The 26,122-nt window shown below is 50.8% G+C and overlaps 1 protein-coding gene across 1 annotated transcript; it reads left to right on the plus strand.

The window, feature by feature from the left end:
- Positions 1-2,882: 2,882 nt before the first annotated feature.
- MS4A15 (membrane spanning 4-domains A15) lies at positions 2,883-23,118 on the plus strand. The gene is made up of 7 exons (XM_009008261.4): positions 2,883-2,928; positions 9,503-9,755; positions 14,404-14,526; positions 18,167-18,223; positions 20,202-20,294; positions 20,628-20,741; positions 21,999-23,118. Exons 2-7 carry the CDS (start codon positions 9,531-9,533, stop codon positions 22,113-22,115), a joined length of 729 nt encoding a protein of 242 aa, XP_009006509.4. The 5' UTR covers positions 2,883-2,928; positions 9,503-9,530; the 3' UTR covers positions 22,116-23,118.
- The last annotated feature ends 3,004 nt before the right edge of the window (positions 23,119-26,122 follow it).

A 26,122-nucleotide genomic window follows, 5' to 3' on the forward strand; every position in this document is an offset into this window, starting at 1 on the left:
CTGGAAACAACCTAAATATCCTTTGGTGGATAAGTAATGGAACAGCGAACTGTGCTATACCCACACGATAGGATACTTCTCAGCAGTAAAAAGGAACAAGCTATTAATATGTGGGGGAGGTAAAACTTCACCCCTACCTATCTTTGCTTCTGTTTGTTATTGATGTCTTTTTCTCTTCATTCGTAAATAATTTTCTTATGGCTCTGGGTGTCTTTTAACCTTGGCTCAGTGCAGGGTGCATTTTTGTTCCGTGATTCAGGATGTGTGCTCACTGTTGAAAACCCAGTTCTAAATCAAGCTATAATAGGTTTTCAGCTGAGGCTCTTTAACAAAAAGACAGGTTAACAAGAGAAAAGCAGTTTATTAACCCACTGAACACATGACCCGGGAAAAACCTCAAGGAAAAGTAACTCAAAACAGTGGCTTAGAATCTGCTTACATAGCATCTTCCACAAAGAACAATGGATTTGTAGAGAAATGACGGGACAAAGGAAAGCAGTTTTAGGCTTCCAAAGGCAGGAAACTGGGAAGTTAAATATATGGAAAGAAACTAATAGAGTAAGTTTACAGTTTCCTCGGGAGCCATCTCTGGGCTAATAAGAGTCTAGAGTCTTCTCCAGTAAAGGAGAATTTATATCCTGCCTTTAGGCAGAAAAGGAAGAGGATGGAGGGAACTTTTTCTGCATTTGCTTTTTCTTAATTGCTTTCAGCTTGAAATACTTCTTATGTTAAAGAGGCATATTTGGGGGTGACATAATCTGGTTTCCTTCAATACACACAACAATTTGGATTTCAAAGACGTGAGTGGAAAAGCCAATCTCAAAGTGTTGCATACTGGTGATTTCATGTATATAATATTCTCATAATGACAGAATCATAGCCAAAAAGGAAGGAATTAGAACGTCAAGAATAACAGCAATCTCAGTAATTATAGTAGCAACAACCCCTGCAATGGATTGAAATACGAGGCTCATCGTGTTCGAAAAGAAAAACCCTGTGATCATCTTTGGAGATTGCCAGGCACACCGATTATTCTAAAAACTGGTAAATAACAGGAAGGAATCAAGCATTCCCATAAGGAAAAGCAAGGGAAGAATCATTCAGCCTAGAGCAGCCAGTCACCAAGGAAGGTAAATAGGTCATCAGCTGGGATAGCACAGCAGCAGGCAAGGAGAGGGCAGAGCTTAGTGCTGCGCTTAGAGTCTGGATATTTCCATTTTTTCCTGCTGTTCCTACTTCTTAAAGTTCAGCATGCCTTGCTTGGTCTGGGCCTACAGGGTTGTTGACGTGAGCGACGGCCGTAAAGAAACAGACTGCTGCACGTAGCTGTTGCCGTAAACATTCTGCAAAACCACAGTGGCAACCCACAAGGCACGTTTATTTTTGCTTTCTATTGTTGGCTGGGCAGCCTTCCTGATCTGATCTGGGCTTGGCAGGACTCATCCATGTGCTTGTGTTCACTGAGGGTCAGCTAGGTGGCCCTGCTGACCTTGACTGCAGATGTGGGGCCTCAGCAAGGACCGCTGGGCCAGCTTGGCTGGGCTCCAGGTGTCTCATCCTCCTGAAGGCTGGTCCAGGAGTGGTCCATGGGGGTTGCAGAGCTCCAAGGGAGAACGGAAGCAGCTCAGACCTGACACATGGCCACTTCTTCCATGTCCTATTGGCAAAGGAAGCCAAAAGACAGCTCAGTTTCAAGGATTTGGGAAAAGAGACTCCATCTTTAGCTGCAAGAGGTGTGGTGCTGGTTCAGCTGAGAGCTGGCCCAGCTACGGGCATCTGGACCATTCCCTGTGCCATCATGAGCCCTCAGGTCCTGTGTCATCTCCCTGACTTTGTACAGAGGCATCAGGGGCTATTTTGGTGAGAACTGGAACCCAGAAACTGATTACCAAATCACTCCACATGCACGTACCACTCCAATATCACACTATGCATACTAACACTAACATGTGTTCACACACACGTGGGCACACATTCACACACGCTCATGTATGCACACACATTCGCACACTCATGTATGTGTACACACATGTACATTGTGCATGTGTGCACACTCACCCATATGCGTGAGAACGCATATGGGTGTACAGGCCCATGTGTGCACGCACAATCACACTCACATGTGTGCGCACACCTTACACTCACATGTGTACACACACGTACACATACACATGTGCATGCACATGCATGCACACACACCAACACACACCCACACATTCACACACACCCTCACATACATTCACATTTACACACACACGTGCGTGCGCACACATTCACACCCACCATCACGCATTCATATACCCACATGCACACACACACTCACATCCACACATTCACACACATCCACATTTACATGCACACACACATGCTCAGATGTGTTCACTCACATGTGCACATGCTCATACCCTCACACACACTCACCCCTAGGCTCACACAGTCTGCCTCTGCATTGGGAAGTTGTGGGCTCCCTGGCCCCCCATCTAACATTGGACAAGTCCAGTGGAAGGAAGACAGGTGGCCTCTGATTACTCAGTTTCCCCCACCCAGCGGCAGAAAGATGAAGGCCAGTGTGGCTCCCCATCCCACCTGATACTAACAGAGGCCACTTGCCTCTCTGGCCCTCAGTTTCCCCTTCTGTAGATTGTAGGAAGGGATCCAGATGTTCTCCCAGGGCCCTTGTGGCCTGGCGGCGGATGATTCCACGAACAGTCTCCTTGGGTCCCTCAGTTGGGCCTTACAGACAGAGGCCTCTGAGCCAGGAGGGACCTGAGAACTTCCCAGAGGCGGCGGCTCACAAGCAGAGTGGATTTCCAAGCCCCACGTGAATAGCAAAGCTTTCACATGAATATGTGTGAACTCAGGAGAGTAGGCTGCGGGAGAGCAGAGGCAGCGGGGAGCTTGCAGCGGCACAGCAGCGGTAGCAGCCCGGTGAGTACCCTCCACCCTTGCAGGGCCTTAGTCCAGGTGGCCCAGCCCCAGAGAACAGCAGGGGAACTGGCGCACGGGCACCTGGGATCCCTGGGAAAGGAAAGAGATAGAGCCGCTCACCACAGGAGGGTGTGGCTCAGCCCCCACCTGGCACTAAGGGGCTGGGAAGCTCCCTGGGCCCTCTGAACTCCAGGCCTCTCACAGACAGGGAACCACCAGCCCAGAGCCCATAGGCCCCATTGCGCAGGTGAGTGGGGAGCTTGTGAACAAAGCTGCTTCTGGCTCCTCGTGAATAAAGGTGATGCACAGAGATGCTCACAGGACGAGCCCTGGCTGCTCAGGGCGGCTCAGCCTAGGACTCTGGGGCAGCCTCTCACTGAATGTCCTGAGCTCAGTTTCCTCATCTGCGAAATAGGAATACTAATAGTACTGACCTCAGAAGGTCGTTAACAATAATAGAAGCTAAAAGGCATGGCATGCCTCCTGTGTACCAGGCACTGTGATAGGCACAGTTGGGTGTTAACTCTTTAAAAACTCACAGCAACCACAGAAGTCTGACATTAGGGCAGTCCAGTGGCTTTTCTGACTGTGCTCAGACACAACAAGCAGCTGTGATCTAGTCAGTGAAGTGTTGAATCTCGTTGTGTATGTCCCGACTTGATTTGGGGCGCCTCGGTTCTCAGCCCCGGAAACATGGCAGGTGAGAAGGGTGTCTGGTGGGCTTCCCCTCCCTTTTCCCACTGGATTCCCTCCTCCTCCCCATCCAGCCAGCTAACTGTGGCTTCTGCCCTCTGCAAGGAGGAACAATGGAGAAAGAGGGGAACGGGATAGGAATGCGTACTTGCCTGATACCATTGGAAGCTAGCCTCACCTCCCTGAGGCTGGAAGTCAAGTTGATTTCTCTGCAGGGGTATTTCATGGGCTTTATGGAGATGCCCTCCTCCCCACTGGGGTCTCTCTCCTGCATACCCCCACAAAATTCCTCCCTCAACTCAGGAATCAGGCAGGTCCTTTCTGCAGGCTGTACATTGAAATCTCTCCCAGCAGTCTCCTTAAAGCCAGCCTCTCTATCTTGTCTTAAGATGAAGAAGGACACATCCCCTCCCCCATATACAGGGCTCAGATGATTCTGTAAGTTCTTTCCCAAAACCCACTCTCAATCCCCACTCCTAACCCCGTGGGGGAGGAGGAAAGGCATCTAGCAGGTTCTCAGCCACCTGCTTTCCACCCGTCCCACTGAGCGGTCTACGTCACAGCTCACTTCAGTGCCTGGTCTCAGCTGAAACTCTCTTCAACATCTCTGACAGATACAGCAGCCTACAAGGCCCACAGCCTGTCCCATTCTTCCACACTGCCATTTCTAGCCTTGTTTTACTGGTCTGCAAAATAGGCTGAATAACACTTACCTTACGGGCTATTGGATGGTTCTATGGTCTCATACAGGTGACGGGTCTTTATAAACTGAAAAAGGGCTGTGTCTCTGAGGGCTGTTACTACCACTGCCCGTTCATTGGGTGATGACATGCATTTTGGTGATGTCTGGGTACTTTCTGTGTCTCTGCTACCGGCAGCTGTTCCTCTCATGGGTACCTTGCAGATTCCTAGAGGCAGGGGGCAGTGGCGTTCCCTCCTCCACCTGTCCATCCCTGACACACGCATTTGTGTTTTGGGCATGCTGACTGATGGGTTAGTAAGAAAAAGAGAGTCCTCCTTCTGGGTAGAGCAGAGCCAGGGCATGGCCTCTGGAATGTGGCAGATGAGTTAGTCCCTGGCCCCAGGGTGCAGAGGCACTGGTAGCGGCCACAGAGGGCGGGGGAGAGAGAGGAGTTTACATTCTCAGGAACTGTGTGGCACTTGGATGCTCATGATTTCACTTACCCTGCCTGTTGACAGAGAGCCTATTTTTGTAGGTGTTTTCTCTTCCCCTGAGGATCACAAGGTCTCTGTTTTCCAAATTTCTCACCACTTGCCCAGGAGAGATGTTGTTAATTACGCACGTGCTCCCATCTGGGGCTGCACAGGCCCAGTCTGATCTGAAATCCCAGGAGGAGCCCAGCCGAACCGCATGGGGCTGGTCCTTCCCCACCCTAGAAGGTCCTCAAACCTGCCCACACACCACTGCGGGTCTCAGACGCAGTGTTCACCTGTCCCTGGTGAAATGACACCTATATGGGCAGAGTGGTGAGGGGCTCACCAAGTTATAATTGTCTCATTTAAAGGTTTTGTGTTTTTATTTTAAAACCACATCCTTCCTACGTCCTTTGGTGTTCAAATAGCCTTCATAGATGACGGTGAAAACATGGATGACTTTTTGCAGGACCTTACTTGAGAAAGTAGAAAACTGTCAGACTCATCTGATAGTCCCAATGTGTTTCTCATTTGCTGATCTGTGAACACCAAGCATTTTAGAACCATTTCTCCCAGGAGTGAAGTACAAGCATTTGCTCCCTCATCTGACAAAGCCAGGACTCAAACCCAAAAGTATAGGAATTCTGTTTGTCCGCACTCTTCCTCCTGAGAGATAGGAATCTGGGTCCATTCCAGCTCTGCACTGAGGTGCTGTCCAACTGGAAGGAAAACACTTGTCCTCTCCGAACTTTTGTTTTCTTATCTCTAAATAATCCATGCCTCCCTCTCCCTTGGAGTGAGATGTCGGCTGTAAATGTTCATTATTACATCCGAGGAAAGGAAAGACCGATGGGCAAGGTGGGTCCCCCTCAGCCAGAGGTCATCATTCTGCCATCTGTCTCTCTCATCCAGTGTTCATGGATTCCCGGGCAAGGCAATCTTTAGCAATGTCCTCAGAAACTGTAGAGTTTCCCCAAATATGTCCATTTTGTGCTGCTATAACAGAAGACCTGAGACTGGGTAATGTATAAAGAACAGAAATGTACGCTGCACAGTGCTGGAGGCAGAGGCATCCAGGATCAAGGTGCAGCAGGTTTGGTGTCGGCTGAGTCCCATTCCTCACTTACTTCCAAGGCCGTGCCTTGTCGCTGCATCTTCTGTGGGGGACAGATGTTGCCTCCTCACCTGGCAGAAGGCAGAAGGGAAAAGGACCTAAGCGAGTTCCCTGTCTCCCTCTCATAAGGCCCTAATCCATTCACAGCGCAGAGGTTCAGGACTTCACATTTTCCAAAAGGCCCCGCCTCTTAACGCCATCATGATGGAGATTCAGTTTCAACATGAATTTTGGAGGGGACACATGCAGACTGCAGAAGGGGCAGAGGGAGAAATAGATCAAAGAAGAAAGGAAAAGGAAAGAGAAGGAGCATGGGGCAAGGGAGATGAGGACAGCAGGGTAGCAGGCTCTGAGGCCCCCTGTGTTGGCTCCATGTCCTCCCTGAAGCCATCCCTGAGTTCCGAAATGAGGAACTCTTCTCCCTGCATCCACCAAGCCTCCTACCTTGCTAGTCTCTGAGAGCAGGACATCCAGCCTTAATCCATTGGCTGGACGTGGTGGCTCACATCTGCAATCTCAGCACTTTGGGAGGCGGAGGCGGAGGCGGGTGGATCACAAGATCAGGAGATCGAATCATCCTGGCTAACATGGTGAAATCCCATCTCTACTAAAAATACAAAAAATTAGCCAGGTGTGGTGGCACGCACCGTAATCCCAGCTACTCAGCAGGCTAAGGCAGGAGAATCGCTTGAACCTGGGAGGTGGAGTTTGCAGTGAGCCGAGATCACGCCACTGCACTCCAGCCTGGGTGACAGTGCAAGACTCCATCTCGAAAAACAAAAAGAACGTTCCAAAGAGGTGAGTGATGAGATAGGTCATTAGCCATACCTCACCCGAAAGTGAACCCCAATACATCCACAGCACCTCACCAATTTCCAAAGACTTTCTTATCCATTTTTGACCCTCACAATAAACGGAGGCATAGCAAGCAGCCTTCAGTGCCCTTATTTTATGGAAATGTAGGGTAGCTCAGTGCCATTTCACATTTTGCCCCAATCACAGCAAATAATCAAAATAAACAACTGGGCTAGGCAATCTTTAGCAATGTCCTCAGAAACTATATAGCCTTTCCAAATATGTACACTTTGTGCTGCTATCACAGAATACCTGAGACTGGGTAATTTATAAAACACAGGAATGTGTGCCCCACTGTTCTGGAGGCTGAGACAGCAGTTGAAGCAATAGCTAAAATTTACTGAGCAGTTACTGCACGCCAGGCAGTGTTCTAAGAATGGGGTTGGCGCGCTATCGCCCGCAGATTGGACCTGGCTTGCCGTCTGTTTCTATAAATAAGCTTGATTTTGTTTTGAGACAAGGTCTCACTCTGTCACTCAAGCTGGAGTGCAGGGGCACAATCTCAGCTGGGCCTCAAGTGATCCTCCCACCTCAGCCTCCCAACTAGCAGGTACTACATGAATGCACCACCACAGCTGGCTCTTTTTGTTGTTTGTTTGTTTGTTTGTTTGTTTGTTTGTTTGTTTTGGCAGGGATGATGTTTCACTATGTTGCCCAGGCTGGTCTCAAGCTCCTGAGCTCAAGCAATCTGCCCACCTCAGCCTGCCAAAGTGCAGGGATCACAGGCATGAGCCGCTGTACCCAGCCATCAATAAAGTTTTATTGGAACACAGTCTCACCCATTTGGGTATATATTGCCTATGTCTTCTTTGCACTACAATGGAAGAGTCACGTGGTTGCAACAAAAGTTATATGGCTCCCCAAGACCCAAAATATTTACTATCTGATTCTTGACAGAAAATGTCTGAGTAGTTCTCATATCTACTAATAATTCGGTTAGGGTCAGATCCTGGAAATGAGAGACCCAGTGGAGGCAGTACTATTTGGGAAGTCACAGCATAACCCCTCTGGAGATCCACTCTAAGCGTCACGTGTTGGTCACACCTCCCAGGCTGAAGGGAGCCATGTTAGTAAGCCCTTAAAAATATTCAATCAGTGAGGCATAGCGGCTCACACCTGATATCCCAGCACTTTGAGAGGCCAAAGCAGGTGAATTACCTGAGGTCAGGAGTTCGAGACCAGTCTGGCCAACGTGGTGAAACCCCGACTCTACTAAAAATACAAAACAATTAGCCTGGTGTGGTGGTGGGTGCCTGTAATCCCAGCTACTCTGGAGACTGAGGCAGGGGAATTGCTTGAACCTGGGAGGTGGAGGTTGCAGTGAGCTGAGACAGTGCTATTACACTCCAGCCTTGGCAGACAGAGTGAGACTCCATCTCAAAAAAAAAAAAAAAAAAAAAAATGTCAAATGACTTCCCTCACCCCTTAATGGCAGCAGATTTTTATCCTGTGTTTCCTCAACCATCTTTTCAGAGATGCCTCCAGTCACGGAAAACCATGCTCAAGAGCCTATGTGTGCTTTTCCCTCTGTTTCTCTGCATTGAGTCCAACACTGTCCCTTGTTCACTTTGTCCACCAGTATAGGTGAGACCTATCACAATGGCACAGAGGCTTCCCGGAAGACACGCGTATTTCGAGCACAGTCAGCCAAGAACAGTGAGGCTGAGCTCTTGTCAGCCAAGAGCCCTTGCAGAACTGCAGAGAACCTGCTGCACAATGTGCAAGCTGGGTCACTCCCGAGGTGCACGCACAGTACTCCCAGAGCCCTGTGAAGCAATGCGCATCCACGTCCACTGTCAGTCGCTGGCTTAGCTATCTTCCAGTTAACAAAACAGCTCAGATGCATCATGTTACAGCAAGTCACGCTCTAAGGGATGGATTTTAACAAGCTGGTGTGTGTTCTTTTCAGTCTAGTTCACACCAAACCCTGTGAGATTGGTACCAGTGGTATTATCTCCATTTCACAAGTAAGGAAACTGAGGCAGAAGGGGGGACCATCTTGCTTTCGTGCCTCACAGTAACCAGAGGAGCCAGAATTCAAACCATGGCTTCTATCTCAGACCCTTACACTGAAATGCTAGACTCCCACCCACCAATGCCAACAAGAAGGATGCCTGTTTTTGATTTCATTGTATAATCTCGCGGATTCATCACTCTGCTGTTTCCTTGGAAACTTATCTCCTGACACCTGGATGATGGGTGTTTTTTTCCCAAAGGGTTTGCCCAGCCACACCTAAAGTTTCCATATCTACACATATCTTGGCTACACCAATGGTAATTGCTTGGGTGGCCAAACGGAAATCTTCCCACAGCAGGTGGGAAGTTCCCACACCCAGAGGAATTACTGGCACTAGCTCAAAGCTGTGAACTGAGAGGCAGGAAGTGGCAGCGAGTCCTAGTCTAGTGGTGAAGAAACAGATTCTCTAGCCAAGCTCTACATTCCACTAGCTGTGTGTCCTTAGGTAAGTCACTTGCCCTTTCTAGGGAAAGAAGGGCATTTAAATACACACTCCTCCAAAAGAAGCTTTCCATATAATATAGCAGAGAGATTAAGAGCAGAGAGACTGGAATTCAAGTCTCAGCTTTACCCCACTTAGAGGCCTTGACTTCAGACATCCTTCGCTTGTCTGAGTTTCAGCTTCCCAGCTTAGATAAGAGCGTTTGGGGCCATCCTCGCAGGCCTGCAGTAAGCAAGGGCACGCACACTACAAAGTTCTGCGCACATGTGTAACGATGATACCCTTGCTCTCTCCCAAGCCTTTGTTCTCCAGGCTCTCTGAGCACGATGTCTGCAGCTCCCACCAGCAATGGGGTGTTTGTTGTCATCCCGCCGAGCAATGCCAGTGGCCTCCGCCCACCTCCAGCCATTCTGCCCACCTCCGTGCGCCAGTCTCCAGGGATTATGCAGTTTGAGGAGCCACCGCTGGGGGCACAGACACCAAGGACCACACAGCCACCTGACTTGCAGCCCATGGAGACATTCCTGACAGGAGAGCCCAAAGCTTTAGGGGTAAGAACAGCTTGTCTGGAGTGAGTACTCCAGCACAGGAGCATTCATGCACATTTTGGAGAGGGGAGAAGGCAGTTAATAAATACTTAGTAACGGCCGAGCACAGTGGCTCACCCCTGTAATCCCAGCACTTTGGGAGGCTGAGGCGGGTGGATCACAAGGTCAGGAGATCGAGACCATCCTGGCCAACATGGTGAAAACCCCCTCTCTACTAAAAATAGAAAAATTAGCTGGGCACGATGGCACAAGCCTGTAGACCCAGCTACTTGGGAGACTGAGGCAGGAGAATGGCTTGAACCCGGGAGTGGGAGGTTAAAATGAGCCAAGATCATGCCACTGTACTTCAGCCTGGGCAACAGAACAAGACTCTGTCTCCAAAAAAAAAAAAACCTTAGTAATGACTGAAACATTCATCCACGCACCTGGTAGACAAGCACCCTTCCCGCATAAAGCTCACAGAGAATAAACCAGTAAACAAATGACTCAGAAACCTCCACAGAGAAAAATAAGTTTGAAAACTACGACTGGGGCTAAGGGGAATAATAGCAAGGGTAGACGGAAAGTTCTCTCTGGGGAGATGACATTTCAGCTAAAACCCGGCTGTCAGATTGAAGCCAGCCAAGGGAATCGCTGGTGGAAGGGCTGGAGAGGAACATTCGCCAGGTAGCGAGAACAGCAATTGCAAAGGCCTTCCTTATTACAGGAAAACATGGAAGCTTGACATAGCTGGAACATAATGAGCAAAGGAAAGTGGGAGATGAGAGGAAGTGGCAGCGGTAGGTGGAAGTCAGCCCCGGTAGAGCTGTCAGTCCATGAAGAAGAGCTTCTGAGCTATTTGCCAATCTCAGATGGCCTTGAGCTATTGGTCTCAATAAAATATTGAAGGCATAAAATATTAGCTAGAGATAGAAAGATATACACACTCATTTGCATGTATATGTGTACACACATAGTGTTTAAAAAAAAAAAAAGCTTTAGGCCAGGTGCAGTGGCTCATGCCTATAATCCCAGCACTCTGGGAGGCCGAGGCAGGTGGATCATCTGAGGTCAAGAGTTCAAGATCAGTCTGGCCAACATGGTGAAACACTATTTCTACTGAAAATGCAAAATTAGCTGGGTGTGGTGGCACACACCTGTAATCCCAGCTACTCAGGAGGCTGAGGCAGGAGAATCACTTGAACCCTGGAGGCAGAGTTTGCAGTGAGCCAAGATCGCACCACTGCACTCCAGCCAGGGAGGCAGAGTGGAAAAAAGAAAAGAAAAGAAGGAAGGAAGGACGGAAAGAAAGGCTTTAAACAAATTAAATTTAGCAGAGTTTATCTGAGCTAAGAATAATTCATGATCTGGCAGCATTCAAAACCAGAAGAGGTTCAGAGAGCTCCATCCAGTTGTGTGAACAGCAGGCTCTCAGAGGCCAAACACAGACGTGAATAGAGAAATCCCCTGTTCGGCTGCAGCTAGGTGCCTGCCTTATTTGCATGACATGCATGATGTCATGAGACGTTTGCCTTCTTTTGGCATGGTCTGATCCATTGGCTGGAGCTCAGCTGTTTGTCCTCAGCTGAAACCCAGCTATTGGTTACAAAAATATACTCCTAAAATAGGTTTCAGTGCATTTATGTACTGAGTTAGGTTGCAGTTTGTTCTGTAGGAACTCAAATTATGGAGACAGGCTAACGGCCGCCTGCTGTTTTAATCACACACACACACGTAGATTCTTCAGTCTGTTCCTTGGCCTCCGTTTCTCCGGGTGAAAGAAGAAAGCATAGACTGAGCAATAGCAACGATGATGAAGGTGAAGATGATGACAGCTCTTGCTTATTACGCATCTCTGATTGGCGCACAGACTGCAGGGGACTTAGCATGCATTGTCTCACTAGATCCTCAGCACCACCTTGTAAGAAGGGGATCACGGGCAGGTGTGGTGGCTCACTCCTGTAATCCCAGCACTTCGGGAGGCCGAGGCGGGCAGATCATCTGAGGTCAGGAGTTCAAGACCAGCCTTGCCAACATGGTAAAACCTGTCAAAACCTGTCTTTACTAAAAAAAAAAAAAAAAAAAAAAAAAACCTAAAAATTAGCTGGGTGTGGTGGCACATACCAGTAATCCCAGCTACTCAAGAGACTGAGGCCGGAGAATTGTTTGAACCTGGGAGACGGAGGTTGCAGTGAGCTGAGATCTACCACTGCACTCCAGCCTGGGTAACAAGAGTGAAACTCTGTCTCAAACAAAAAAGAAGGGGATCATAGCTCCTATTGGACAGATAGAAAACCGAAGTTTGTCAAGGCCAAGTCATTTCCTGGTAAGTGGCATCCTATAAACTAGAAATGGCTGACCCTACAGTTCTACTTTTAACCCCTCTGCTCTGTGGCGTCCAGGACCCCTGGCTCAAACATGCTGGAATTCTACCCTGATAGCTACACCACATCCACTGGTGCAGGAGGGGACTGGCCTGGGGCACAGACACCAAGGGCCGCACAGTCACCTGACTTGTGGCCCATGGAGGCAGTGAGCAAAGACAGGGCAACAACTGCTGGAACTCCGAAACCCCAGAGCAGACCCTGGGAACCAACGCTCTCCCCCTCCAAAAAGAAAACAAATTTGATGAGACAGACAAACTGCTGAAAAACACAAAAAATGGAAAATAAAACTCAGAGTTGGAATCCCACCCATTGAGAAGAATACCACTGTGGCCTTAGCTGGCCTGCCGCTTCATAGCTGGGACGCTTCAGGCAAGTTCCTGAACATCTCCGAGCCTCAGTTTCCTCGTCTCCAAAATTAGGATAATAATAACCTACCTCTGGCTGAGTGCGGTGGCCCACACCTGCAATCCCAACACTTTGGGAGGCCAAGGCAGACGAATTACTGAGGTCAGGAGTTCAAGACCAGCCTGGCCAACGTGGTGAAACCCCATCTGTACTAAAAATACAAAAATTAGCTGGACATGGTGGTGAGCACCTGTAATCCCAGCTACTAAGGAGGCTGAGGCAGGAGAATCACTTGAACCCTGGAGGTGGAGGTTGCAGTGAGCTGAGATCGCGCCATTGCACTCCAGCCTGGGCGACAAGAGTGAAACTCCATCTCAATAATAATAATAATAATAATAACCTACCTCTTCTCATTAGGATTAAATGAGGCCACATTTAATGCACAGTGCTTAGCGCAGACAGGCGTTTGATAAGCGGCAGCGGATGTTTCCCAAGGCATAATCCTGGTGGCTGTGGTGGTCTACCGTCAGGGGAAGACCTACAAGGAAGGGGAGCAACACTGGCATCTTGGACACCATGGCATGCTGTGCCCTGTGAGGACACTGAAAAGGTGAAAGGCACGCAGCTGAAGAGAGGAAGACACTGAAGATTCAGGGGCTCATGCCCATGGATATCCAAATTCTTGGCACTCATGTTAGAAAGAAATATATACTCCACGTGATGCTGAGATGACAATTCTAGTTGTTCCCAGTCAGAATTGCCCACGCAAGGACCAGGCTGGTTTGGGTAGTGGTGAGTGCTGGTCCCTGGAGTTCCTGTGGAAGTCACGGAGCTGGAAGACAATCCTGGGCTCCCAGGACTGGATTCCAGGGGTCTTCAACATCTCTTTCCACTCAGCTCCGGAATTCAATAGTTACCCAAAACACTGCAATGTTTCTGCTGTGTGGTAGATCTTTTTTTTTTTTGAGACGGAGTCTCGCCCAGGCTGGAGTGCAGTGGTGCAATCTCAGCCCACAGCAACCTCCGCCTCCCAGGTTCAATCAATTCTCCTGCCTCAGCCTCCTGAGTAGCTGGGATTATAGACGGCTGCCACCACACCCAGCTAATTTTTTGTATTTTTAGTAGAGACAGGGTTTTCACCATGTTGGTCAGGCTGGTCTGGAACTCCTGACCTCATGATCTACCTGCCTTGGCCTCCCAAAGTGCTGGGATTACAGGCATGAGCCACTGCACCCAGCCTATGTGGCAGACCTTACTAGAAGCTCACACTTGGGAAAGCCATTCCATTTCTGGGCATAGACTAGTAGGGTGCTGGTAAACTAACTCTTAGAAAGAGAAAAAAAAAATTCCCACTGGAGATTTCAGCAGGCTGAGGCCGCTGCTGCCCAGGGGTGGGATGATCAGTGATGGACACTGAAATAGAAAGATGCTCCAGGAGAAGGCGCTGGAGGCAGGCTGAGGGGGTGTTGGGGGATAAGGAAGGCCATGCAGTGCAGGAACGTTGGGTCATGGAATGGAGTTCTGAGAAAGCCAGGCAGCGACACAGCGGATCAGAGCAGAGAGCAGGAGGCAGGCCGGCTGAGAGCCGTGCTCTGTGTGCCCCTTAGGCTGCAGGGAACTGCCTTCTCCTTTAGAGTGTCTCTGTTGGGCCGGGCGCGGTGGCTCACTCCTGTAATCCAAGCACTTTGGAGGCCAAGGCGGGCGGATCACCTGAGGTCGGGAGTTCAAGACCAGCCTGACCAACATGGTGAAAACCCGTCTTTAAAAAAAAAAAAAAAAATGGTGTCTCTGTTGGTTGCTATAATAATGTCGCCTCCAAAGAGTTTCTTTCCCAATCGCCCACCGAAGCTGGCGGAGGGCGGGGCTCGGCACGCTCTCCCCGGGCCGGTAGGGGGCGGTGTAGAACAGGCCCCGCAGCGCTGATCTCTGGCTTCCCGCAGACGGTCCAGATCCTCATCGGCCTCATCCACCTGGGCTTTGGCAGTGTGCTGCTCATGGTTCGCCGCGGCCACGTGGGGATGTTCTTCATCGAGGGCGGCGTCCCCTTCTGGGGAGGAGCCTGCGTGAGTGCCGGGGCCATTGAGAGGGAGGGTGGGGGGGTATGCTGCCCAGGCTCACCTCTCCCCCATGCACCCACCCTCCATCCTCCTGGGCACAGCCTCTCCTAGGTGGGGGCCTGGAGACACTTCCTAGAAGAACTGGAGTCTAACTCCTTCCTCCAAACTCTCTCCATAAACCTGAACCTGACCCCGCTCCTGCGGATGTAAAGCTCCCAGCAAACAGCCAGAGAAGCTGCCAAAAAGGACAGGAAAGGCCGAGCACGGTGGCTCACACTTGTAATCCCAGCACTTTGGGAGGCCGAAGCGGGCAGATCACTAGAAGTCAGCAGCTCAAGAAGAGTCTGACCAACATAGTGAAACTCCATCTCTACTAAAACTACAAAAATTAGCCAGGCGTGGTGGTGCAAGCCTGTCATCCCAGTTACTCGGGAGACTGAGGCAAGAGAATCGTTTTAACCTGGGAGGTGGAGGTTGCAATGATCTGAGATCTCGCCACTGCACTCCAGCCTGGGTAACAAAGCCAGACTCCGTCTCAAAAAAAAAAAGGATTGGAGGCAATCAGGGCTGGGTCCAAACCATCTGCACCACCCAGATCCCAGGCCTCACCCCGCATCCAAACCCCTCCTGCAGAAACCCCCCAGCTCCCTGAGTTGGGTCCCAGCCCTCCAAGAGCCCTGTCCCCTGGGAGTCGGACCAACTCTGAAGGCCCTGAGCCCATTCTTCTCACCTCACCCCAGCCAAACTGGCCACTCACCCCTGAGGAAGAATGGACAAGTGAGTCCTTGTCACCACCAACATTAGAGGGCACTTCAGTGTCTGCAGCGAACCCTGGTGTTGGCACCCTCATCAACACATCACCAGAGCCTCCAGCCACCCCGAGGAAGCACAGGCTTCAGAGTCAGGTCAGCAGGGTCTGAATCCCAGCTCCACCGCACACCAAGGCAGAGTCCCTTGGGGGTGTCACTGAGCCTCAAGCCTCAACTTCCTCATCTAAAACTTGGGCTCCTGGATCTAGCCCTGCCTGCCCCATAGTTTGCAGAGGAAATCAAGAGATAATGTGCGTGGTGAGTGGATTACTAACCCTAAAATTCTGCACCAAATGGTGACTGCTGAGCAATTCCCTTTTTGGAAAGAAAGCCAGAGATTTGCATAAAAGGGGTCTCCATTGTGGGAGTGTAGGTTCCAGAACCGAGGCACGGTGACTTTCTTCCCCTGGCCAGGCTGCCTCCAGCAAGAGCACAAAACCCCCTAGATGGGGCTCCATGGCTGACACATCACAACTACATCAGGACAGTCACCTGGCCGTGCTTGGGGACAAGCTCTGGCCCTTTGAATGGTCCATAGTGACCCAAAGTGGGAGGAAAGTTTTGCAATCGGGAGAGCTCACGGGGAGAAATCGCAACAGGAAGAAACAAAGGGGTCACTTTCCCCTCTGAGCCCCCTCCTGTGGGCTGTATCACAAATATGCCCAGCGAAGCTTCAAAACTGGGGGAAGGAACAAAAGCAAAAACTTGCTTTTCAGTCTCAGACTTCAGGGTCAGGAGAGCCTGGCAGGACACGTGTGAGCTCCAACTTTCAGTCATTCTGTTGGCGCTTCACATTGCTAACCTCTGGGGACCCCTGAAAATAGAAGGGTATTATGTGCATTTTTCTAGAAAGCAGACTCATCGCTTTTCTTGGAGGCTCAAAGGAGTCCTTAGTTGAAAATTCCCAGAATTAGACTGGGCATGGTGGCTCATGCCTGTAATCCCAGCACTTTGGGAGGCCGAGGTGTGTGGATTGCCTGAGGTCAGGAGTTGAAGACCAGCTTGGCCAACATGGTGAAACCCCATCTCTACTAAAAATACAAAAAAAAAAAATTAGCTGGGCATGGTGGCATGTGCCTGTAATCCCAGCTACTCGGGAGGTTGAGGCAGGAGAATTGCTTGAACCAGGGAGGTAGAAGTTGCACTGAGCCGAGATGGCGCCACTGCACTCTGGCCTGGGTGACACAGCAAGAATCTGTCTCAAAAAAAAAGAAAGAGAGAGAAAAGAAAAAAGATATGAAAAGAAAAAAGAAAATTATTCCCAGAATTCCAGGATGGTACAGAAGGAAAGAGGCAGTCAGCAGGGATGTGGGGGCAGCCAGGCCTCCCTCTCTGTATGAACCTGGACAAGTCACTGTCTCCGGGGCTTGACTTTCTCATCAATAAGGCATCATGCCTGTCTCCAGCCCAGAGAGCCGGATTCCAAATCCAGCTGCCCTCTTGACAATATCACTTGATGGTGAAGAGGCAACTCAGCATATTGAAAGGAAGACCTGGATGCCACAGACTTGCCTCCAACCTTCTTCCTCCTGTCATCTCCTCATCTCAGCAAATGGCACCTCCAGCCACCCAACTGCCAACGCTAAACACATCCCAAGAATCATCCTAGAGTCTTGTCTTTCTCTGCTCCACGCCCACCCCAGCAGCAGGTCCTGTCGGCCCACCCTGCAGAGCACAGCCTGAGTGTGTCCACTGCTTCCCACACCTGTTACCCCATGCTGATCTGCACCTGCTGGAGACCTGTGGTGACTCCTTCCTGGTCCTCTGTCTCCGTGTCACCCCAGGGCCTCCTCCACCTGCCACTGAACCTGCAGTCTCCCCAGCATGGCAGCTGAGTGCCACCTGCAAATTGCAGGCCCAGAGGGACACAGCACTGCTCAGCTCCATCCTCCCAGCTCAGCAGGGGCAGGGCCAGCCCCTCGTCAGTGTGTCAGGCACTGCCAAGTACATAGGTACCAAGATACAGGTCCCTGGGCCATCCTCATAGGCAGCCTCATGCCCCACTGTTGTCGTCCCAGCTCACAGAGACAACCCTGACCCCCCACCCAGCCTCAAGGAGCCCCTGTGGCCCCTATGATGTCATCACAGCTCTTAGCACCACTGTCTGTACTTTTCGTCACTGTTTGCTAAGCGTCAGTCTTCCCCAATTAGAATATGAGCTCCAAGAGGGCGGGGATGTGGTCACCTTATTCAACTCTGTTATATTCCTGACACATAACTGCCACTCAGAAAATGTTTGGGTTTTTCTGTTTTTTGTTTTGAGACGGTCTCACTCTGTCCCCCAGGCTGGAGTGCAGTGGTGCTATCTTGGCTCACTGCAACCTCCTCCTCCCGGGTTCAAGTGATTCTTGCTCCTCAGCCTCCCAAATAACTGGGATTACAGGTGCATGCCACCACGCCCAGCTCATTTTGTATTTTTAGTGAGACTGGAGTTTCACCATGTTGGCCAGGCTGGTCTCGAACTACTGATTTCAAGTGATTCTCCCACCTCGGCCTCCCAATCCTCATGCTGGGATTATAGGCATGAGCCACCACATTCAGCCTCACTCAGTAAATGTTTGATAGGTGAATGCTTGAAGGAACAATGTCTTCCCTATGAGGCCCTGATGATATGATGTCAGTGAAACCTCTCACCTTGTAAGCCACAGCCCTAGTTCCCTGGACAGGGGACACCCTTGCTGAGAGACCCCAAGGTGCCTGCCTGGCAGGGAAAGTGGCATCAGAAGGCTGCTCTCTCTCCCTCGCACCTCTCTACAGAGCCCAAGCAGGGTGTGCCCTGCCCAGGGTCCTGGCTGGGTCCCTCACTGGGCCTCACTGGGTCCCCTCTCCCCACACAGTTCATCATCTCCGGATCCCTCTCAGTGGCAGCGGAGAAGAGCCACACCAGCTGCCTGGTGAGTCTGTACAGGGGGACCCAGGGGAGGGGATGAGGCCATGGCAGAATCCTACCCTGCCCTGCCCCTCCCGTCCACTCACTCCTTCAGCTCATTCCCCAGCCCTTCTGAGGGACGTGCTAAGTGTCGGGGCGGGCCACCATCCAGGCAGACCAGAAGCAGACCATGCACGTACGGGAGAAGACAGGAATGACCTCTCAGTACACAAGCCAGGGTGGAATGTGAGGTCCACGGATAACATTCTCATGGTCATTCCAAGAAAGGAAAGATGCTAAAAGACATCCTGGCAGAGCAGAGCCCTGCTGGGCCTCGGTAAGCAGAGAGGACGTAGAAACTCCCCGGAGAAAGCCTGAGAATGCACGGGGGGCGTGGGCGGGGTCGCCACTGAAACCACGGATGGCTCCGTCCAACGAGGGCAAAGGCAGGGGAAGGAAAGTGGAAAGACACTAGACGGAGAGATTTAATCCCACAATGGGGCTGGATCGCAGTCTCGGGAGGCTTGGTGCCTTCTGCAGGCACGGGAAGGCGACAGAGGCTTTGAACAGGGAGCTGTGCGCTTATGTCAGGCTGAGGCCATGGCAGTGAGGGTCACGGCTCTTACCTTCTGGAGCCTGGTAAGACACCCATAAAGCAAACTAACAAAGAAGATAGTTGCCAAGCGTGGAATGCGCCGAAAGGAAGCCGACCGGGTAATGTGAGTCATTCCAAGCATCCCGAGGTCCCTGAGCTGGGGTCAGTGAACCGAGTCCTCACAGTTCACAGGGCAACAGCCATGGAAAAGCCCGGCCGGGAAATGCCATAGGCTCTGGACAGGGGACCAGGGTGCTGGACCACCACACACAAGGGCTGGGCCAAGAGGGAGAGGCTGGGGAGGTGACTCCGAGCCTAAATGCCAGGTTCAGGTTTATTTTAAGGGCAGTGAGAGACCACAGAGGCTTCAGCAGGGGATTCCTTGCCCTATTTCCATACTTGCAAGGTGTCCCAGGGGTTGGGCAGAGAATGGGTGGTGGAAGGGCAGGATCAGAAGACAGGACTCTCGGGACGGAACCCAGCATCCCCCAGCCCATAAGTTCCAGGAGGACAAGACCTGACCTACTCTCTCCTGGACTCGGCACCTTGCAGAGTGCCTGGCATGCAGCAGGTGCTCATGCTTTTGACTTAATTAACCAATTAATGGATTTCTTGTGAGGCTATTCTGATCTCAATGACTTCCTGGTTTCTATTTAAAAAGAAGAAGAATCAGGCGCCTTTAAACCTGAAGAGGTCGTAGAGTCCCCAGCCCACCCATGAGTGGCTCCCCCTTTAAGCCTGGGGCAGATTAACCAGAAGACTACAGCTGTGGGTCACAAGATCTTCAGGTTCCGGCTGCACAGGGATGGTGACCCCTGGGTGGCTGCCTGGACCATCCCAGGAGTCACTTGCCCTGCACGCTCTTCAAAGCCTCAAGTCTTAGGCCTCTCAGCCCACCCAGCCTTCAGGCCATCGGCTCCTGCCCCTCCTGTCTCTGCCTGGTGCCCCACAGGGGTCTGCAGTGCCTCAGTCTGCCAACCGCTTCCTGGGACCTCCTGGAAATAAACTCAACCCCTCTCCTCACCAGGCCTCAGTGTCCACAGCAAGGGCCTCCCCAACCCATGCCCCTGAGCAGCCCTCAGCTGCAGCTGCCCTTGCAAGGTGCTCGGCCAGGGGGCGAGGGAGCCACAGTAAGGGGTAGGCTGGAGGCTGCAAACTCCACCCAGAGAGGCTGTAAAGGAGGTGGTGCCCGTCTCCCTAGAAGCTCCCAAGAAGACAAGAGAAGGAAAGAGAGACAACAAAGCCTCCTCCTGAGGTCCCAGGGGAGGAGAAAAGGAGCGTGGTTGATGAGAACACAGCTGTGCGCAGGGTGGCATGGCCGCTGCCTCCTTGACTGTGGGAGGAAACATGCTGGGGACTGGGCAGCTGAGCCATGGCCCCTGCCATTTCTCCATCTCGGCCTCTGCAGGTGAGGAGCAGCCTGGGCACCAACATCCTCAGCGCCATGGCGGCCTTTGCTGGGACGGCCATCCTGCTCATGGATTTTGGTGTAACTAACTGGGTACGTTGTCAGATGGTCCCAGGGGTGGGAAAGCTGTGTCCAGGAGGGCAGGGGGGAGCATCTGCAGCACCAGGACATGGGCAGGGCCTGCCAGTCCCTATAGAACTCAAGAATCCATGGACCCTCTGAGCCTTCCCCAAGATGGGCACTGGAAGGAACAAGGAGGCAGCCTGTAGGGTGAAGGGGAGGGTGCAGGACAGGCTGCAGGGGGACTGGCTCCAGGCACAGCTCTGCCACAAACGAGCTGTGTGACCTTGGGCAAGTGATTCTCACACAGGGGACCTCCTTACTCTAGAACTCTGGGCTCACCTTTCTGTGGGTTTTGGTCCCCAGGATGTGGGCAGGGGCTATCTGGCCGTGCTGACTATCTTCACCATCCTGGAGTTCTTCGTCGCAGTCATTGCCACCCACTTCGGGTGCCAGGCCACTCGTGCCCAGGCCAACGCAGTGAGTACCCCCACCCCACATCCATTAAACCTGAGCCTCTGGAAAGCAGTTGGCTGGGCGCAAGCTCTGCCTCCAGCTCCCTCCCTCTGCCCTCTGGGAAGGAATATGGAGAGGCCGTACTAGGAGAGGTGTCCCATCCATGTCAGGGGAGCCAAAGAAGTCTTCGGGCTGGGTGTGGTGACTCACACCTGTGATCCCAGCACTTTGGGAAACATGACAGGGGGATCTCTTGAGCCCCTGGGCAACATAAAAAGTTCCTATCGCTGCAAAAAAAAAAAATGGTTTTAATTAACCAGGTGTGGTGGTACTCACCTGCAGTCCTCGCTAGTCGGGAGGCTGAGGCAGGAGGATCGCTGAGCCCAGGAGGTTGAAGCTGCAGTGAGCTACGATCACACCACTACCCTTCAACCTGGGTGACTGAGTGACGCTGTCTCTAAAACCAGACGTGTTCACAGTTCAGCAGAGACAGGACTGTTCTCCTCGAGGCACAGGGTGGCACCAGCACCCACGGAGCCACTGCTCTGTGCAGCCCTACAGGGAGCCCTGCAGATGGAAGGCCTGGGCTCAGGGTGTGGGGGCAGTGCTGCACTCAGAGGAGTGGGATTTTTTGGGGTTCCCAGGCCATGTGGGAGACAGGGGCATCAGGGAGGGCAGCATGACAGAGATGGAAATTAAGCTTTAATTTCCAAAAAAAGTGGAGTACAGTGATGATGAAAAGGGGCTGGAGGGAGTGTTCAAGGCAGGGGAACCAGTTGGAGCAAAGGCTGTCTCAGGCAGGCAAATGCAGGCCACAGGGTGGGGTGTTCTTGGCAGGTGATGGTGGGGTACATTGAGGGTCGGGGGACTGAAGGTCTGAGCAGGGGAGTGAGCTGGCTCAGGGAAATCAGTCCAGAGGATCTGTCCAGCGCCGGGAGGTGGAGGGGTTCGAGGCCGATGCCACTGTGCCAGAAAGAGAGCCCGAAGTCCTGAGCCAGGCCAGGGCAGCTGGGAGAGAGGGAACATCAGAACGTTAGCACCTGGAGAAGTGGGGCTTTTGTCCATTCTGTTCACTGCTCTACTCCCAGTGCCTGGATCATAGTTGGCCCCAGTACGTGTTGTTTGAAATACTGGTTGCAGACAGAGCCCTAAGGGTGCAATTCAGACTTGCAGAATTCAGTATCAGGGCGCTGTTCTCAGATGAGGCACAAGGGAGCACTATTGTGACACTAGCCTGAAGCTCCAGCGTCCTCCAGGAGCTCAGTGCTGTTTTCTCTGCAGCCCGTGATCTTTCTGCCAAACGCCTTCAGTGCAGACTTCAACATCCTCAGCCCGGCAGCCTCTCCGCCCCCTGCCTATGACAATGTGGCATATATGCCCAAGGAGGTGTCTGAGTAGCAGATGTGGCACCTGCAGGTGGAGTCCAGCCTTTCCCCTCTGGGCCCAGCCTCTCCCCACCCTCACCTTGTTCATCGGGGCCAGCCCCACCTCGGCCACCCTCCCCCACCGCGTCCACACACAGGGTGGCACTGAGTGAGGTGTGCCCAGGGACATCCCTCCCACACTTTCCCCAGTGACTTCTTTCTAAAAGACGTCAGGCTGACGTCAGGGGTGTGCATCCTTCAGCTCCCCAAGTCCCATCATCCTTCCAGGGACACCCCCTGCGCATTTCTCTGCTTATAGGGGAAATCTTAGCCTCACTGAAGACTCAGGTTCAAGGCCTGCCCTGACCCTCAGGCCTCACCAGGTCATTAAGCTCAGAGAGCTGGGAATCCTCTAGAATGGAAGTCTGACTCTGGCATTCCACAGAGGTGCAGATGCCAGGCCAAGGCCACACAGCAGGGCAGTGGCCTGACCTCAGGTCGCCTGGCCCCAAGATCAGCTCTGTCCTTTGTCATCTGCTGCCACATCTGTGGACCTCAGGTTTCCCATTTGGAAACTCTAGTGTTGAACCAGATAAAGTTCATCAGGCTCTTCCAGCTCCCCAGGCTCCCTGAAGTCCTGGATCTAAGTCAGGCATCATCCCCCTATTCCCTGGAAACCCTCTTTTACCTTATCTGGCTATGGAGTCAGCATTGGCCCCGCCCCCCACCACCATCTCCCAGGGTGGGGGAGGTTGTAGCAGAGGGCTAATGCCAGCCCCCTCCTGAGGCCCACCACAGTCAGCATCGACAGGGGCACAGCAGGGGCAGTTAGGGACTTCCCTGTGCCTCTCAGCACTCCCTTGCCCACCTCCATAGCTCAAAGACTAGGCTACCACAGAAGGTTACCATGGGACCTGGGCTTTGTCTCCAGGGGACGAGGAGACACTGTCAGCCTGATGTCCACCGGCCCTTGAAGATCAGATGGCTTGTCTCATCCACACCACAGAAGGAAATAAACCATGTGGCTTAAGTTTTGAGCTGGTCTCGTTGCAATGACTTTTTATTTTTAACCTCAGGGGCTTCTAAGGGTCATCCCACATTTATCAGAGGACGTGGGTAACTGTCCCACTGTCACAGCAAAAGGGCACCTCTGGGTACCACGCTCTGTGTGGTGTAATCCTTACACTTCCTCTGTCCGCATCTCAGTTCAAACAAACACGCATTCATATCCCTCCTCCACAACTAAGAACACTGAAGCTTGAAGAGGTTAAATTATATGCCCAAGGCCACCAAGCTAGTAAGGAGCAAAGCTGGGATCTGTGCTGGGCACGGTGGCTCACACCTGTAATCCCAGCACTTTGGGAGGCTGAGGCAGGTGGATCACGAGGTCAGGAGATCAAGACCAGCCTGGCTAACACAGTGAAACCCTGTCTCTACTAAAAATATAAAAAAATTAGCCAGACATGGTGGTACATGCCTGTAGTCCCAGCTACTTGGGAGGCTGAGGCCGGAGAATTGCTTGAACCTGGGAGGTGGAGTTGCAGTGAGCTGAGATCGCACCACTGCACTCCAGCACTCCAGCCTGTGTGACAGAGCGAGACTCCATCTCAAACAAACAAACAAAAAAGCTGAGGTCGGCACCTAGCTCCATGTGACATCAGAGTCCGTGTTCTCACCACCTGGTCTTCCCTTAGTTCAAACCAAAGTGTGCTTCCCACCAGCCCCTTCTCATTCCTTCTGTTTCTTCATCCCAAAAACAGACGGGCTGCATTACTCAGCACACTCGCTTCTTCTTCACCCAACAAACTCCTGCTCCTCCTTTAGGACCCTATTTAAATGCTGCCCCTTCTGTGCCATCTTCCCAGCGGAGGGGTGGTCCACTAGGTGGCTAAGTGCCATGATCACAACACTGGAACGAGGGTGGGCCAAGGGAGGTGCCATCCAAGGGAACATTCGCTCTCAGGGTCACGTCAGCGCAGAGTTGGGGGAAGGGGTACCACAAGGTTTGGCTTTCACAATCCAGAAAGGAGACTTTCTGGAGCTTTGAGCTTAAGATCATTAAGTACAGAGCCAGAGGAAATGTACTTGAGGGTTTAGGACCAGTTTCCTTGCCAAATAAAGGAGACTAGAGACATTTCAGAACCGAGGGGAGAAGCTGGGGGAGAGAGAGAGACTAAAAGGAATGCTTAACCCTAAGCTGGGACTGCCACCCCCTATCCTCTGCTGACCGAATCCCTCGGGAAGTGTGTAGGCCAAAACCCACAGATCCATTAAGAGGAATTAAAGACCACAGGTCCCTAGAGATGTCCCACGTCCAGACAGCATGGAGCCACAACATAGATACAGCTGGGGACTGTGCCTGGCGACACAGCATCCCACACTCCCATGTAGTAAATGAGTCCAAGCATGACAAAGCTTCCCGTTTCCTGAGCTGGCGAGTGGCCAGATGTGTAGTGTGGATTGTGTGAGACTTTATAACAAATATGAGCAGCAAATAAGAAGGGGACAGTGGCCACCACTGAGAGACCAGCAAGAACAAACTACACCTCAACAGAGGCTAGCAAGGACAGACGAGGGCTTATGGACTGGAAGTCATTAGAAGTGACTGAGTTATCCTGAATCAGCAAAATTACGTTTTCTGCCAACACTGAGAGTAAATGGGAGGTAGAGAGATAATTTCAGTGAGGAAGAACGCTGAGAATTACAAAATGTTACAAGGAGAAATTAACAAAGATCTAAGAGAAATTAACAAAGCTCTAAGTCAATGAAACGATATCCTGTGTTTATGAAATGAGAAGCTCAAGTTTTTTAAATGCGATTGATCTCCAAAATTTAGCTATAAATTCAATATGATTCCATTCAGAATTGTAGGAGTTTATTTTGGGGAACTTGACAAGCTAATTCTAAAATTTATATGGAAATTCAAAGGAAATTAAAAAATAAAAGAACACTTAAAGACAAAGTCAGAGGATTTAAACTACCTGATTTTAAGATTTACTACAAAGCAATAATTTAGACATCGTTTTAGTGCAAAAACAGACAAAAAGACCCATGAATGAAATAGAGAGCTCAGAAACATATGGTCCTTTGATTGATGACAAAGGCACCCATAATTAAGTGGATAAATGACATTCTTTTTCATCAGTGGTCCTGAAGCAATTATATATTGATGTAGATGAAAAAAGACCGTAATTCCTACCCCATACCATACATAAAAATTAATTCAGCATGAGTCACAGAGCTAAATTTTATACAAAACAAGCTTCTAAAAGAAAACATAGGAAAGTATTATTTTGAGATAAGCAAAGATTTACTAAACTAGAAATGCAAAACACACTAACAATGAAAGACAATACTAATAAATTAGAGTTTATTACAAATTAAGACCTCTGTTTATCAAAAATCACATCATAAGTGTCAAAATGCAAAACATATACTGGGAGGAAATTTGGAAATACATCATATCTGACATGGGTCTCATGTGCAGAATGTACAAATAACTCCTAAAAATAAATAAGTAAGCCAGGCACAGTGGCTCATGCCCATAATCCCAGCACTTTGGGAGGCCAAGCCAGCTGGATCACCTGAGGTCAGGAGCTCAAGACCAACCTGACCAATGTGGTGAAACCTCACCTGTACTAAAAATAAAAAAATTAGCTAAGCACGGTGGCATGCACCTATAATCCCAGCTACTTGGAAGGCTGAAGCAGGAGAATCACTTGAACCTGGGGGGCAGAGGTTGTAGTGAGCCGAGATTATGTCACTGAGCTCCAACCTGGGCAACAGAGTGAGACTCTGTCTCTAAATAATAAATAAAATAAAATAAAATAGAGCTCAATTTAAAATGGGCAAAGAACTTGAGCAGACATTTCACAAAAGAGGATATAAAAATGGCCAATAAATGTGTTCAACATCATTAGTCTTTAGAGAAATACAAATTAAAACTGCAGTGAGATACCACAACACACCAGAATGGCTAAAATTTTTGAAAGACTGACTTATAGAAGTGTTGATTAGGCTGGGAAGCTAATCTCCTTACAC

Source organism: Callithrix jacchus, chromosome 10 (assembly GCF_049354715.1).
Source record: "Callithrix jacchus isolate 240 chromosome 10, calJac240_pri, whole genome shotgun sequence".
In the NCBI taxonomy this organism is placed as follows: domain Eukaryota; kingdom Metazoa; phylum Chordata; class Mammalia; order Primates; family Cebidae; genus Callithrix; species Callithrix jacchus.

What these genes read in the sequence shown, in the direction of transcription:
- MS4A15 (XM_009008261.4), top strand. Translation starts at nt 9,531, where the DNA reads ATGTCTGCAGCTCCCACCAGCAATGGGGTGTTTGTTGTCATCCCGCCG. An exon ending in AGAGCCACACCAGCTGCCTG is followed by an intron (nt 18,224 to 20,201) that starts GTGAGTCTGTAC and finishes CGGCCTCTGCAG; the next exon opens with GTGAGGAGCAGCCTGGGCAC. An exon ending in ATTTTGGTGTAACTAACTGG is followed by an intron (nt 20,295 to 20,627) that starts GTACGTTGTCAG and finishes TTTGGTCCCCAG; the next exon opens with GATGTGGGCAGGGGCTATCT.